This window comes from Oncorhynchus clarkii, chromosome 20 (genome assembly GCF_045791955.1).
Source record: "Oncorhynchus clarkii lewisi isolate Uvic-CL-2024 chromosome 20, UVic_Ocla_1.0, whole genome shotgun sequence".
NCBI lineage: Eukaryota > Metazoa > Chordata > Actinopteri > Salmoniformes > Salmonidae > Oncorhynchus > Oncorhynchus clarkii.
This window is the reverse complement of record NC_092166.1, coordinates 8,637,183-8,654,112: the sequence shown is the minus strand read 5'-3', so window position 1 is coordinate 8,654,112 and position 16,930 is coordinate 8,637,183. Positions and strand designations below refer to the sequence as shown.

The window sequence follows — 16,930 nt, the reverse complement described above, 5'->3', positions numbered from 1 at the left end:
GTTAGGATGAAACAGTCAGAGGTCACCAAGCGCAACATAGCTTCAGCGTGTAAATCAGCTAGAAAGATGTGTCGGCATCGAGTAATTGTCTCTGGCCCCCTCCCAGTTAGGGGGAGTGATGAGCTCCTCAGCAGAGTCTCACAACTCAATCGCCGGTTGAAAACGTTTTTTTGCCCCTCCCAAAAGATGTAGATAATTGGCCCTCTTTCTGGGACTCACCCACAAACAGGACCAAGCCTGACCTGCTGAGGAGTGACGGACTCCATCCTAGCTGGAGGGGTGCTCTCATCTTATCTACCAACATAGACAGGGCTCTAGCTCCTCTAGCTCACAATGAAATAGGGTGCAGGTGTAACAGTACAAATTTAGACCGTCCCCTCGCCCATACCCGGGCGCGAACCAGGGACCTTCTGCACACATCAACAGTCACCCTCGAAGCATCGCTCCACAAAAGCCGCGGCCCTTGCAGAGCAAGGGGAACTACTACTTCAAGGTCTAAGAGCAAGTGACGTCACTGATTGAAACGCTATTTAGCGCCCACGCTAACTAAGCTAGCCGTTTCACATCCGTTACACTCACCCCCCTTTTGACCTTCCTCCTTTTTCCGCAGCAACCAGTAATCCGGGTCAACAGCATCAAGTTTAGACCGTCCCCTCGCCCATACCCGGGCGCGAACCAGGGACCTTCTGCACACATCAACAACTGACACCTACGAAGCGTCGTTACCCATCGCTCCACAAAAGCCGCGGCCCTTGCAGAGCAAGGGGAACTACTACTTCAAGGTCTCAGAGCAAGTGACGTCACTGATTGAAACGCTATTTAGCGCCCACGCTAACTAAGCTAGCCGTTTCACATCCGTTACACAGGCCAGGCAACAGGCTGTTAGCCAGCCTGCCAGCTTAGTGGAGTCTGCCAATAGCACAGTCAGTGTAGTCAGCTCAGCTATCCCCATTGAGACCCGGTCTGTGCCTTGACCTAGGTTGGGCAAAACTAAACATGGCAGTGTTCGCCTTAGCAATCTCACTAGGATAAAGACCTCCTCCATTCCTGTCATTATTGAAAGAGATCATGATACCCCACATCTCAAAATAGGGCTACTTAATGTTAGATCCCTCACTTCAAAGGCAATTATAGTCAATGAACTAATCACGGATCATAATCTTGATGTGATTGGTCTGACTGAAACATGGCTTAAGCCTGATGAATTTACTGTGTTAAATGAGGCCTCACCTCCTGGCTACACTAGTGACCATATCCCCTGTGCATCCCGCAAAGGCGGAGGTGTTGCTAACATTTACGCTAGCAAATTTCAATTTACACTTTTTTTTTTTCATCTTTTGAGCTTCTAGTCATGAAATCTATGCAGCCTACTCAATCACCTTTTATAGCTACTGTTTACAGGCCTACTGGGCCATATACAGCGTTCCTCATCGAGTTCCCTGAATTCCTATCGGACCTTGTAGTTATAGCAGATAATATTCTAATTTTTGGTGACTTTAATATTCACATGGAAAAGTCCACAAACCCACTCCAAAAGGCTTTCGGAGCCATCATCGACTCAGTGGGTTTTGTCCAACATGTCTCTGGACCCACTCACTGTCACAGTCATACTCTGGACCTAGTTTTGTCCCATGGAATAAATGTTGTGGATCTTAATGTTTTTCCTCATAATCCTGGACTATCGGACCACCATTTTATTATGTTTGCAATTGCAACAAATAATCTGCTCAGACCCCAACCAAGGAACATCAAAAGTCATGCTATAAATTCACAGACAACACAAAGATCCCTTGATGCCCTTCCAGACTCCCTCTGCCTGCCCAAGGACGTCAGAGGACAAAAATCAGTTAACCACCTAATTGAGGAACTCAATTTAACCTTGCGCAATACCCTAGATGCAGTTGCACCCCTAAAAACTCAAAACATTTTTCATAAGAAACTAGCTCCCTAGTATACAGAAAATACCCGAGCTCTGAAGCAAGCTTCCAGAAAATTGGAACGGAAATGGCGCCACACCAAACTGGAAGTCTTCCGACTAGCTTGGAAAGACAGTACCGTGCAGTGTCGAAGAGCCCTTACTGCTGCTCGGTCATCCTATTTTTCCAACTTAATTGAGGAAAATAAGAACAATCAGAAATTCCTTTTTAATACTGTCGCAAAGCTAACTAAAAAGCAGCATTCCCCAATAGAGGATGGCTTTCACTTCAGCAGTAATAAATTCATGAACTTCTTGAGGAAAAGATCATGATTATTAGAAAGCAAATTACGGACTCCTCTTTAAATCTGCGTATTCCTTCAAAGCTCAGTTGTCCTGAGTCTGTACAACTCTGCCAGGATCTAGGATCAAGAGAGACACTCAAGTGTTTTAGTACTATATCTCTTGACACAATGATGAAAATAATCATGGCCTCTAAACCTTCAAGCTGCATACTGGACCCTATTCCAACTAAACTAGCTGCTTCCTGTGCTTGGCCCTCCTATGTTGAACATAATAAACGGCTCTCTATCCACCGGATGTGTACCAAACTCACTAAAAGTGGCAGTAATAAAGCCTCTCTTGAAAAAGCCAAACCTTGACCCAGAAAATATAAAAAACTATAGGCCTATATCGAATCTTCCATTCCCCTCATTTTTTTTTTGAAAAGGCTGTTGCGCAGCAACTCACTGCCTTCCTGAAGACAATGTATACGAAATGCTTCAGTCTGGTTTTAGACCCCATCGTAGCACTGAGACTGCACTTGTGAAGGTGGTAAATTACCTTAATGGCATCAGACTGAGGCTTTGCATCTGTCCTCATGCTCCTAGACCTTAGTGCTGCTTTTGATACCATCGATCACCACATTCTTTTGGAGAGATTGGAAACCCAAATTGGTCTACACGGACAAGTTCTGGCTTGGTTTAGATCTTCTGTCGGAAACATATCAGTTTGTGTCTGTGAATGTTTTGTCCTCTGACAAAACAACTAAATTTCGCTAGAAGCCTGTGTTTCAGACATAAGGAAGTGGATGGCTGCAAACTTCCTACTTTTAAACTCGGACAAAACAGAGATGCTTGTTCTAGGTCCCAAGAAACAAAGAGATCTTCTGTTGAATCTGACAATTAATCTTAATGGTTGTACAGTCGTCTCAAATAAAACTGTGAAGGACCTCTGCGTTACTCTGGACCCTGATCTCTCTTTTGACGGACATATCAAGACTGTCTCAAGGACAGCTTTTTTCCATCTACATAGTAACATTGCAAAAATCAGAAACGTTCTGTCCAAAAACAATGCAGAAAAATTAATCCATGCTTTTGTTACTTCTAGGTTAGACTACTGCAATATTCTACTTTCCGGCTACCCGGATAAAGCACTAAATAAACTTCAGTTAGTGCTAAATACGGCAGCTAGAATCCTGACTAGAACCAAAGAATTTGATCATATTACTCCAGTGCTAGCCTCCTCCCTACAAGGGATGATTTCAAGGTTTTACTGCTAACCTACAAAGCATTACATGGGCTTGCTCCTACCTCTCTCTCTGATTTGGTCCTGCCGTACATTCCTACACGTACGCTACGGTCACAAGACGCAGGCCTCCTAATTGTCCCTAGAATTTCTAAGCAAACAGCTGGAGGCAGGGCTTTCTCCTATAGAGCTCAATTTTTATGGAATGGTCTGCCTACCCATGTGAGAGACGCAAACTCGGTCTCAACCTTTAAGTCTTTACTGAAGACTCCTCTTCAGTAGGTCATATGATTGAGTGTAGTCTGGCCCAGGAGTGTGAAGGTGAACGGAAAGGCACTGGAGCAACGAACCGCCCTTGCTGTCTCTGCCTGGCCGGTTCCCCTCTTTCCACTGGGATTCTCTGCCTCTAACCCTATTACAGGGGCTGAGTCATTGGCTTACTGGTGCTCTTTCATGCCGTCCCTAGGAGGTGTACTTGAGTGGGTTGAGTCACTGACATAACTGACTGACTGTCTGGGTTGGAGCCCCCCTTTGGGTTGTGCCGTGGCGGAGATCTTTGTGGTCTATACTCGGCCTTGTCTCAAGATGGTAAGTTGGTGGTTGAAGATATCCCTCTAGTGGTGTGGTGTGGGGGCTGTGCTTTGGCAAAGTGGGTGGGGTTAGATCCTTCCTGTTTGGCCCTGTCCGGGGGTATCATCGGATGGGGCCACAGTGTCTCCTGACCCCTCCTGTCTCAGCCTCCAGTATTTATGTGTCGGGGGGCTATGGTCAGTTTGTTATATCTGGAGTACTTCTCCTGTCTTATCCGGTGTCCTGTGTGAATTTAAGTATGCTCTCTCTAATTCTCTCTCTCTCTGAGGACCTGAGGCCTAGGACCATGCCTCAGGACTACCTGGCATGATATCTTCTTGCTGTCCCCAGTCCACTTGGCCGTGCTGCTGCTCCAGTTTCAACTGTTCTGCCTGTGATTATTATTATTTGACGATGCTGGTCATTTATGAACATTTGAACATCTTGGCCATGTTCTGTTATAATCTCCACCCGACACAGCCAGAAGAGGACTGGCCACCCCTCATAGTCTGGTTCCGCTCTAGGTTTCTTCCTAGGTTTTGGCCTTTCTAGGGAGTTTTTCCTAGCCACCGTGCTTCTACACCTGCATTGATTGCTGTTTGGGGTTTTAGGCTGGGTTTCTGTACAGCACTTTGAGATATCAGCTGATGTACGAAGGGATATATAAAATAAATTTGATTTGACATCACTGTTAATCTCCGCAATTCTGTAAGTCAGTTTGAATAAAAGATAACTTACCATATCATACCCTCAAAAACATAAATCCCCAACATTTAGATTGAATATTATACATTTGATGACAGGATTACACACCTTGAGACGCACCATCCCGTTTGAGGAATATTGTTGTTACACTACATACAGTACCGCACAAGGTGTATACTGTAATTATGTAGTCAAATTACCCTCCTACGCCCTACATCCCCCTGCATACCAGTGGTGATGAACTCATTGCCAAATATGATCTCCTCTGCCACGCGGCCTCCCATGCTGACGTCCATCTGGGCCAGCAGCTGAGCACGCGTCTCGCTCCAGCGGTCATCATCTGGGAGCATGGACACCTGGAAGACAGTGGGGGGGAGAGTGAGGCCTGGCTGAAAATGGAACCAACCATTTCACACTTAATGTTTTCAGAAAATCATTTTAAAAAACTATTTAAAATTTGCCAGACAAAACCACAGGAGGACTAAGGCACTTTTCATTATATCGAAATGAGGCCTTGTGGTATTGGCTCAGTGGAATGGATTCCTAAAACACATGGAGGTCCAGATAACCTACAGCTCCTTCAGAAAGTATAAATACCCCTCGACTTATTCCACATTTTTCTGCGTTACAGGCAGCCAGAATTAAAACATGATTAAATAGACCCCCTCCCCCCACACAATACCCCAAAATTACAAATTGAAAACATGTTTTTACAAATCTTGGCAAATTTATTGCAAATGAAATAAATATCTACGTAAGTATTTACACCCTTTTGCCATGACACTCCAAATTGAGTTCATGTGCATCCAATTTCACTTTGATCATCCTTCAGATTACACTACAACTTGATTGGATTCCACCTGTGGCCAATTCAATTGTTAGGACATGATTTAGAAAAAAAAACACCTGTCTATATACACTGAGTGTACAAAACATTAAAAGAACAACTTCCTAATATTGGAGTTGCACCCCATTTTACCCTCAGAACAGCCACAATTCTTTGTGGCGTGGACTCTACAAGGTGTTGAAAGTATTCCACAGGGATGCTGGCCCATGTTGACTCAACGCTTCCCACAGTTGTGTCAAGTTGGCTGGATGTCCTTTGGGTGGTGGACCGTTCTTGATTCACACTGGAAACTGTTGAGCATTAACATAGGAGCGTTGTAGTTCTCGACACACTTGAACCTGTGCGCCTGGCACCTACTACCATACCTCGTTCAATGGCACTTAAATATTGTCTTCCCCAAACACCCTCTGAATGGCACACATACACAATCCATGTCAAAGCTTAAATTATTATTTCACCCGTCTCCTCCCCTTTATCTACACGGAAGTGGATTTAACAGGTGACATCAATAAGGGATCATAGCTTTTACCAGGATTCACCTGGTCAGTCTGTCATGGAAATAGGTGTTTCTAATGTTTTGTACACTCAGTGAAAGGTCCCACAGTTGACAGTGCATGTCAGAGCAGAAGCTATACCATGAAGTCCGAGGAACTGTCCGTAGATCGCCAAAATATAATTGTGATGAGGGAAGGGTATAAAACAATTGCTTGAGTGTTTAAAGTTTCCAGGAGCACTGTGGTCTCCATCATTGGGAAATTGAGAAGAAAAAAAAAATTTAACTACCCAGACTCCACCTAGAGCTGTCCGTCCGACTAAACTGAGCAGCCGGGCAAGAAGGACCTTGGTCAGGGAGATGACTGAGAACCCAATGACCACTGACAGAACTACAGAGTTCCTTGGCTGAGATGGGAGAGCCTGCTAGAAGAACAACAGTCTCTACAGCACTTCACCAATCTGGACGTTATGGGAGAGTGGCCAGATAGAAGTCACTCCTGAGACAAAGGCACATGACAGCATGCCTGGAGTTTGCAAAAAGTCACGTGAAAGACAGATCATAAGACAAAAGATTGTGGTCTGATGACACAAAAATGTAAGTATTTGCCCTGAATGCAACGCATTATGTCTGGAGAAAACCAGGCACAGCTCATCACCCGTCTAACACCATCCCTACTGTGAAGCATGGTGGTGGCAGCATCATGCTACAGGGATGCTTTTTAGCACAAGGGACTGGGAGACTGGTAAGGATGGGGGGAACAATGAATGAAGCCAAATACAGGTAAATCATTGATGAGAACCTGCTTCAGAGTGCAAACGACCTTAGACTGGGTTGAAGATTTATATTTCAACAAGACGATGACCCCAAGCATACAGCCAAAGCAATGCTGGAATGGCTTCAGAACAAGAATGTAAAATTCCTTGAGTGACCCAACAGAAGCTCAGACATGAATCCCATTGAAAAGCTGTGGAAAGACTTGAAGATTGCTGTTCACTGAGACTTCCCATCTAACTTAACAGAGCTTGAGAAAAATCCGCAAGGAAGAGTGAGAGAAAATCCCCAAATCCAGATGTGTGAAGCTGATACAGACATACCCCCAGACGACTCAAAGCCGATACAGACATACCCCCAGACGACTCAAAGCCGATACAGACATACCCCCAGACGACTCAAAGCCGATACAGACATACCCCCAGACGACTCAAAGCCGATACAGACATACCCCCAGACGACTCAAAGCCGATACAGACATACCCCCAGACGACTCAAAGCCGATACAGACATACCCCCAGACGACTCAAAGCCGATACAGACATACCCCCAGACGACTCAAAGCCGATACAGACATACCCCCAGACGACTCAAAGCCGATACAGACATACCCCCAGACGACTCAAAGCCGATACAGACATACCCCCAGACGACTCAAAGCCGATACAGACATACCCCCAGACGACTCAAAGCCGATACAGACATACCCCCAGATGACGTAAAGTTGTATTCACCAAAGGTGCTTCTACAAAGTATTGACTCAGTACTTATGTAAATTTGATATTTTTGTATTACATTCAATAAACATGTTTTGGTATTGTGTGCAGATGCTTGAGAAAATATATATAAATGTAATGAATTTTTAATTTAGGCTGTAACATAGAATGTGGTATAAGAATCTCAAATAAAATAATGAAAAAAGCATGAATCGGGTTTTCAAGCTTTTGGGGCGTTTTCAACAATGATGTGTATAAAGCCATCCAGGGTTTATATATGTAAAAAATTATTTATTAATGTCCAAATTCATTCTGACACATTATATTATACCTTAATGTATACATTTAAATTATATTATGTTAGAAAAACAAAATGTAAATGATAAATCTTTTCTTTTTTTTTTAATCCTGAAAGTATTCAAAGCCTCTCAATGGCCAATACATAGATAGCATTAGCATTAGCATCAGCAATCTAAGGTTTTACACATCATTGATTTCCAAGCTACTCTGGCAGGTAAATGCAGTCAAGAGACGGCAATGTTTAAAATAGGCCTAGCTTGTGTGTGATACACACATCAGTAGCTGACAACAAATCAGCTCGCTAACTTGATTCTTCTTACAGGTATGTACTCATAAAGTAAAAAAGCATTGGGTTGGTATAGACATGGGTGACGTGGGTTTCCTTCAACCATGTTCTTTGCACCTGTCTGTGCTATTCCTTTTAAATCCAAGTCACAACAGCCTGTTGGTATTGAGGGAAAACAGTGAGGTGAGAGGATGGGAGATGTGAGTGTGTGTCTATAATAACCTCAGTGCACAGGACACGGTGTAAACAGTACAGTGAAATGCTACTGGTCTGTAGCCCTCCCTTCCCGTCTTGTTTTCTATAGATTTTAAAATGTCCCTATTTCCAGTCCTACTTACATGACCTAGCGTAGGTCCTCTGGGCATGATGGTGGCCTTGTTGATGGGCATGGCATCCTTGGTGTAGTACGCCACGATAGCGTGGCCAGACTCGTGGTACGCCGTGATCTCCTTGTTCTTTTTATCTATCTCCACACTCCTCCTCTCTGGGCCTGTGGGAGGTAAGCGAGACCGAAAGAAGAGTTGATTTCCAAAACCTGCTCAAAGATCCCCAAATCCCAAATAAACTCCTAACCCCTACGTATTATCGACTAGATTCAGCAGCGTGACGGTTTTTTCTTGAGTGGATTGACGGTGGGCCGGGAACATAATTGAAAATTAACTGCAAATTGATGGCAAGAAGCCCAAACAGATATAATATTTGACTAAACCATCATCATTTCAAACCTTGCTTACATTTGTATACGATCACATCTCTCTAGAATGCGTGGGAATACTTGGGAGATGATTTCCTGGTGTTTTTAACAGTCTTTTATGCCTCCCCCCCAAAAGACAATATTTTTTATATGTATACATTTCTTGCTCAGAAAATTTGGGAGGGATTTTTGTTTTGTTTGAATGAGAGCGGTCAGAGAGCCTGTGGCATTCAGCACTGGCATTTGATGGTCTATAAGTAGAAATTATGTTTCTCCTCAGGAGAGGCATTTCCTTGCGTCTCGGGTTTATGCAGCATTCGTTCTGCATCTTATGCATGCTAGCTTGTTGCAAGTCAGATTTTTATTGTTGTTGAAATGTCTCTTTGGAACTCCACTCATATTAAATATTTTATCGGTTTGATAGTGGCAAGGCGTCACTAGTTTCTACCTGGACTCCGAACTCAAGTCTGGGTATACGAGGCTCAGGTATAAGCAATATGGTGGCAATTCCACTTGGCCTATCAGAGAGCAAGATGGGTGTAAGCAATAGGGTGGTAGCCCATCTAACCCTCTCAGATCTAAACAGGTGGCTAGGAGGTTGGGGCTAGGGCATGATTTGTGATACAGGGGTATGTATCTATTTTGTACCCATTCCTACAGCAGAGCTCACCCATGAGGATCTTGTCCTTGGCGAACTCCAGCTCTTTGAGGGTCACCATGTCTTTGCCGTCCACCGCCGCCTTCAGAGCCGCTTGGTTGACCAGGTTCTCCAGGTCGGCCCCGGAGAAGCCCACTGTTCCCCTGGCGATGATCCCAGCCTCCACATCTGCATGAGGAAGCCAGGTCCTTAGCAGGAATAGGTACAGCTAAGCTAGGTCAACTATGGTGTGTCTTACTAGCACGTTCTTCTCTTGTAGTATGTAGCCATAGGCTATTAACATGCAGCGATTAGCATGTTGCCACTGCAGATTCTCATATAGCCATTGTCTACAAGTATGCAGCCATTAGCATGTAGCTATTAGCATGTATCCATTAGCAAGTAGCCATAGTCTATTAGCATACAGCCATTAGCATGTTGCCACTGTAGATTCTCATATAGCCATAGTTTATTTGCAAGTATCCATTAGCATTTATCCCAGCAGATTCACTTGTGTGAAGCTATTACTCATCAGCAATAGACTCAAGCTATGATCAACATAGGTCACACATGTATGTTGCTCACGTACCAGGGTCTACTTTAATCTTCCTAAGGTACCAGTTGAGGATCTCTGTGCGCCCCTTCACATCTGGCTTGGGAACGGTGACCTGCATGTCGAAACGTCCCGGTCGAATCAGAGCGCTAAGGGAGGGGAGGGGAGGGAGTGACAGAGTTTCACTGACTTTAGGTTAGTTTTAACATGGCAAGTCAATATGTACTCATGACAACTAATGAAACCCTGTAAAAAAAACATTTTATTTTAAAAGACAGACATTTCATTGAGCAACATTATTATGAGATGAATAAAGCTTAACATACTTATCCAAAGCCTCTGGGAAGTTTGTCGCTCCAATGATAATGACCCCTTCGTTTGGTTTGAACCTGCGGGCGACAATTGTGACACGTTCAGGGAAGTCGGTGTATCCATCCTACTAGGGGAGGGAAAAACGGATTGAATCAACATTCTTTCCACATCATTAAAAAAAAGAAAGTTGAATCAACGTGGAAAACTGATTGGATTTGCATAAAGTCAACAGGAATTCTGGGATTTTTTTCTTCCAACATTTAACCTAAAATCCAATGACTGACTGTTGTTGAACTAGACGTTGAAATGACATCTGTGCCCACTGGGATGTCACGTTTCTCCACACAGAAAGTAGGGTCGTGTTTTGTACGGGAAACATTTTGCAACTTAAAAAAAAAAAACTGTGTTCTTGTTGGACAACCTCACGTAGATCCTTGATTTGGCTTTGTTTTATAAAATGTTTCTCCTCACCGAACACAACCCAGAAGAACCCGTTGGAAACATACCCGTCCATCTCAGCCAGTAGCTGGTTGATGGTCTGTCTGGAGTAGGGGTGCATGGGAGACTCGATCCTCTTTCCTCCGACGCTGTCCAACTCGTCAATGAAGATCACGCACGGCGTGTTTGCTTTGGCTTCCTCTGCAGATGTAACGTATAGAGAGGGTGGGTTGAAGTCTAGGGCCTCAGATATACGGTTGATAAATTATGACAAATCCATCGTTGCGACCAGGTTTGGGTTAAAGAAAAATGTTAAAAGACCGTGAAAATTACAATATTAGGTTCAGGGTTGGAAGCCAGGAATGAATGGAGACTTGAAGAGGAGATGGGACTCACTGAAGAGGTTCCTGATGCGACTGGCTCCAACCCCCACAAACATCTCATCAAACTCAGAGCCAGAGGCATAATAAAATGGTACGTTGGCTTCTCCAGCTACAGCTCTGGCCAACAGAGTCTTCCCAGTACCAGGAGGGCCAACCAGCAAGATCCCTGCACACACACAGACAGACGTAGAGAGAGCGAGAGTGATAAGAACAACTGTAATAGGTAATATACAGTAATACAATATTCACCTAACAAAGTAGACCTTTTTTATGAATATTGACTCTAAAATATTAGATTGAAATTCAATGTGGAAGTAAATAATAAGATATGTAACTAACTGTAAGAAATAGCCAATTAAAGTGGCAACAAAGTTAATGGCACCATTTTCATCTTCCATAAGGGGAAGATTGTGTTCCTGCCTAAATAATTTCATTCAGAATTGTTCAGTCTACACCTGGGTTGTGTTCATTAGGGCACAAAAACGGTTACATTTTTTATAAACGTTTTGCAACAGAAAACAAAAATGAACGTTTCTTACTGGACAAATCCACGTAGTCCTTCTTGTTCCAGTCAGTCTTTTTGTTCTATTTGGTGCCTAATGAACACAACCCTGATCAACTAAAGGCCATAAAAAGAGCTTGACGGTCTACTGCACCTCTCGGCAGTTTCCCTCCGAGGACGGTGAACTTCTCTGGGCTCCGGAGGAACTCTACCACCTCCTGCAGCTCGTTCTTGGCCTCCTCCACCCCTTTGACGTGCTCAAATGTCACGTTCTTCATGTGGACAGGGTCCACCGCTGAGTCCAGGCCTGATGTGGTTCGGAATCGTACTGTCCAGAACGGTTAGATTAAGGTTCGAAATCACACTGCTCGGAAATCACACTGCAAAAGCGTTCTTAGCTATGGTTAGATTTATTTTAGTTTGGCAACAAATCACCGTCTTTAAGAAGCATTCGGTAAACTAAAAAAAAAAACTATATTATCATCAAGTTATCTTGATTACTCAAACTTGCTAGACATGCTTTTGTGTGTAAATTCTGAACGCATGAGCAAAGAGGTAAAGGCTCAATCTGGGATGCAGTTCAACTGTCATTTGAATGAATGAATTACATAGGCTACCCATTGACTTATAAAGAATGTTACTTTAAAACAGACAATATACAGCTTCAAAAACTGGTCACTCATGGACTGTGTATGAATTTAACACTGGTTACGTTTCTCCTGGCCCAACCCTCTGCAGCGAAGAGTGAAGTTTGACTAAAATGCGAGCTACAGATTGCGGCTTTAAAAAAAAGTACACGCCAAGCTGCATGCTAGAGCGAAGGACTTCAAGCTTGATTAGAGAGATGGACAAAATGAAAAGGAGCCTTTACCCGATAGGAAGGGCGTCTTGGAGAGGCCGTAGAGTCCCAGGAGCAGCAGGACCAGCAGGACCAGCCTCGTCCTCCTCAGAGAGTCTGCAGAGAAGATGAGAGTTTCAATCCACGTTCATTCAATACGAGGGAGAAAAAAAAATATGAAAGGCGGGCGTGCATCTCTTGTTGCAGTGAGTCTTCGGGTCCTGCAAGCTGAAACCGTGGTCATTTAATGCTCACTGCAAGAAGAGTAGAGCTGGTGACTTTCATTTTTCTGGAAGATAACATACACCTAGGTAATGTTTAGTAGGCAGTAGAAACATTAGACAATGTTGTGAAACGAAGGAGGTACTACCTGAGCTGTTCCATTAAGAACACCCGTTTTGGTTTTCCGTTTCGCCATGTGTCTTACTGAGCATGACCCTGGTCTTGTAGTGTAGTATAGTGTACACTTGCCTTGTGTGCGCTGTGTCAGAGCTTGGGATTTCAGGAAGCCCTCAGCAAACCCTGTCTTGAAAGAATCTTGCTGCCCATCAGGAATATTCTTTTTCTTCATAAGCTTGTCCAAGGTTTCCACCTCCATCCCCTTATCACGCATCAGGAGGCCCTGCATGAGACAACAGTCAGATATGTTTACAATAAAACCAGGAGCATGTTCAGTAGGAAAACATCTGAGAGATAACATTTGTCTTTGTCAAATAAGATGTAAAAATACACGCCCCCCCCCCCCCCCCCCATTTTCCATTGTAAAACATTTTCAAACATTTTTCTATGGTGTGGCCTAATGAACAAGACCCAGGTACTCTCTCCAGAGAATGACAGAGTACAGACAAACCAGTGGTCTCACCTTCATAAAGGAGGGTGTAAAGCCATCTGATTCCATGGGACGCTCAAAGCCTGCCTGCAGTCGCTTGTGTTTCCCTAGAGTTTTAAAGCCTCTGTTCTGGATCCACACTGGAAACAAGTACACATACTGTATGTTCAACACATATAAAATCAAAACTACACATTTCTAAGTAGAAAGATGTTTGGTAAATATGAATGCAGTTTAGGTGTTCATGATCGCACTCAAATATGGGTGAGTGATTGTCAAAAACAGCAGACAAACGCCATGCCCTCCATTTCATTGAACAAACTCTTCCTCTAAAATAGACCAATAGCAACGGTAGAATAGGCTCCCATTTAAAATGGATGTCACAAGCATATGCCACTGTTGACATTGACTTGCATTTGCAGGAGAACTGCGCTGGGATTTTTGCTGGATATTTATTAGTCACTTAATTACAAAATGATATAATAAAATTATCTTTGATTACCTGGCCAATAGCGGAGCTCTGTACAAACTGCCTGAAGAGGGGAAGGGATCTGTTTGCAGAAAACAGGGTAGGAGGTACCCATTTTACCACCAGAGAACCCTACAAGGACAATGGAAGGAGGGTTGGATGTGCATATTCCACCCAATAGTTAGGATTTAATTAGTGATTCTGTCTCAAAAATCAACTCATTCATAGAAATATGATACTAAATTAATTCTATAATAGACATCAATCAGTGCTATACAAAAAAAACACTTATCATAAGCGAATCATATGTATTCTATACTGCAATAACATGCAGTCAACCCCCCACACACCCTTTGATATGGGCCCTACACAAAAGGCGATTTAAACTCAGATAAATCTTAAAATCGGGTTACAGTTAATTGTTCAATTACCGGGTGAGTTTCCCAAAAACAAAAAGATCATGTTTAGCTTGAAGCTCATCATTTGTACAAGATTAATTTAGTTTTTGGGAAACACATCAACCAGCAGTAGGGTTACTACTCACTAACCAGCAGTAGGGTTACTATAGTCATTATCTATATACAGTGGAAGTCGGAAGTTTACATACACCTTAGCCAAATACATTTAAACTCAGTTTTTCACAATTCCTGACATTTAATCCTAGTAAAAATGCCATGTCTTTAGGTCAGTTAGGATCACCACTTTATTTTAAAAAAAAATTGAAATGTCAGAATAATAGTAGAGAGAATGATCTATTTCAGCATTTATTTATTTCATCACATTCCCAGTGGGTCAGAAGTTTACATGCACTCAATTAGTATTTGGTAGCATTGCCTTTACATTGTTTAACTTGGGTCAAACGTTTCGGGTAGCCTTCCACAAGCTTCCCACAATAAGTTGGGTGAATTTTGGCCCATTCCTCCTGACAGAGCTGATGTAACTGAGTCAGATTTATAGGCCTCCTTGCTCGCACACGCTTTTTCAGTTCTGCCCACAACTTTTCTATAGGATGAGGTCAGGGCTTTGTGATGGCCACTCCAATACCTTGACTTTGTTGTCCTTAAGCCATTTTGTCACAACTTTGGAAGTATGCTTGGGGTCATTGTCCATTTGGAAGAACCATTTGCGACCAAGCTTTAACTTGATGTCGTGAGATGTTGCTTCAATATATCCACATCATTTTCCAACCTCATGATGCCATCTATTTTGTGAAGTGCACCAGTCCCTTCTGCAGCAAAGGCTGAGCGGCCTTTCAGGTTATGTCGATATAGTACTCGTTTAACTGTGGATATAGATACTTTTGTACCCATTTCCTCCAGCATCTTCACAAGGTCCTTTGCTGTTGTTCTGGGATTCTACCCAGAAGCGTCTCCTTCCTGAGCGGTAGGACAGCTGCGTGGTCCCATGGTGTTTATACTTGCGTACTATTGCTTGTACAGATGAACATGGTACCTTCAGGCGTTTGAAAATTGCTCCCAAGGATGAACCAGACTTGTGGAGGTCTACAATTTTTTTTCTGAGATCTTGACTGATTTCTTTTGATTTTCACATGTCAAGCAAAGAGGCACTGAGTTTGAAGGTAGGCCTTGAAATACATCTACAGGTACACCTCCAATTGACTCAAATGATGTCAATTAGCCTATCAGAAGCTTCTAAAGCCATGACATAATTTTCTGGAATTTTCCAAGCTGTTTAAAGGCACAGTCAACTTAGTGTATGTAAACTTCTGACCCACTGGAATTATGATACAGTGAATTATAAGTGACATAATCGGTCTGTAAACAATTGTTGGAAAAATGACTTGTGTCATGCACAAAGTAGATGTCCTAACCAACTTCCCAAAACTATAGTTTGTTAACAAGAAATTTGTGTTGAAGAAAAAAAATAAAAGATTTAATGACTCCAACCAAAGTGTATGTAAACTTCCGACTTCAACTGTAGATGTGTCCTTTGCCTCACCATGCTTGTTGTGGAAGAAGGAATGTGAGGAGAGGTGAGAGGTCCCCCAGGCCTGTTGGCTGGGGCTGGATGAGGACAGCGCCCCCTGTTGACTCAGACGTGGTAACATAGCGCTTATTAGCTCGTCCAGCTGCCCCACGCCCAGGTCGGACAGGCCCAGGTCCCTCAGGGTCCACGTGGGCTACGCATACAAATCAAATGTTATTTGTCACATTCTTCATAAACAACAGGTGTAGACTAACAGTGAAATGTTTACTTATGAGTCCTTTCAAAACGATGTAGAGAGATTTTTTTTAGAAATAGAAAAATAATAACAAGGAATAAATCCACATGATAACTTGGCTACACACACACACACCTAGTGGTTAGTGTTGGACTAGTAACCGAAAGGTTGCAAGATCGAATACCCGAGTTGACAAGGTAAAAATCTGTCGTTCGGGCCCCTGAACAAGGCAGTTAAACCCACTGTTCTTAGGCCGTCATTGAAAATAAGAATTTGTTCTTAACTGACCTGCCAAGTTAAATAAAATAAAAACTTGGCTATATACAAAAGGATACCAGTACAGTACTGGTATATATATAAAGTACAGGTACACACACAGAACACACTTTAAAATGCTTTATTTGAATCCACAAATTATACTACATTTTAAAAGGATTCAAACATTTCAAAAGGTTACAGTTACAGGTTAGGTATATAGGTTAGGTTAAAGGTTACAGACATGCATTCTGCATTCTGACCCCTTGATTTTTAACACATTTTGTTACGTTACAGCCTTATTCTAAAATGGATTAAATCCCCCCCCCCTCCCCCCAATCTACACACAATACACCATAATGACAAAGCAAAAACAGGTTTAGACATTTTTGCAAATTTACTACAAATAAAAACACTGAAATATCACATCTATGTAAGTACTCAGACCCGTCACTCAGTACCTTGTTAAAGCACCTTTGGCAGCGATTACAGCCTCAAGTCTTCTTAGGTATGACGCTACAAGCTTGGCACACCTGTATTTGGGGAGGTTCCTTCGCCGAAGTTTGAGCGCTCTAGAGCAGGTTTGCATCAAGGATCTCTGTACTTTGCTCCATTCATCTTTCCCTCGATTACGATCATCCCAGTCCCTGAAAAATATCCCCACAGCATGATGCTGCCACCGCCAAGCTTCACTGTAGGGATGGC

General features: G+C 43.0%; 1 protein-coding gene across 2 annotated transcripts in view; it reads right to left on the bottom strand.

Annotated features, from left to right (window-relative positions):
* The window catches only part of LOC139375837 (YME1-like 1b), a 33,576-nt gene that overhangs the window by 5,198 nt on the left and 11,448 nt on the right, over window positions 1-16,930 (bottom strand). The window contains exons 3-15 of one of the 2 annotated variants that reach the window (XM_071117747.1): window positions 15,748-15,928; window positions 13,822-13,920; window positions 13,353-13,459; window positions 12,962-13,112; window positions 12,524-12,607; window positions 11,807-11,980; window positions 11,164-11,316; window positions 10,836-10,968; window positions 10,344-10,406; window positions 10,054-10,166; window positions 9,498-9,653; window positions 8,472-8,623; window positions 4,947-5,073 (exon numbers count right to left, since the gene is read on the bottom strand). In XM_071117747.1, coding sequence (XP_070973848.1) covers window positions 4,947-5,073; window positions 8,472-8,623; window positions 9,498-9,653; window positions 10,054-10,166; window positions 10,344-10,406; window positions 10,836-10,968; window positions 11,164-11,316; window positions 11,807-11,980; window positions 12,524-12,607; window positions 12,962-13,112; window positions 13,353-13,459; window positions 13,822-13,920; window positions 15,748-15,928 — 1,693 coding nt within the window. The remainder of the gene's footprint in view (window positions 1-4,946; window positions 5,074-8,471; window positions 8,624-9,497; window positions 9,654-10,053; window positions 10,167-10,343; window positions 10,407-10,835; window positions 10,969-11,163; window positions 11,317-11,806; window positions 11,981-12,523; window positions 12,608-12,961; window positions 13,113-13,352; window positions 13,460-13,821; window positions 13,921-15,747; window positions 15,929-16,930) is intronic. The other variant, XM_071117748.1, reaches the window with a different exon arrangement.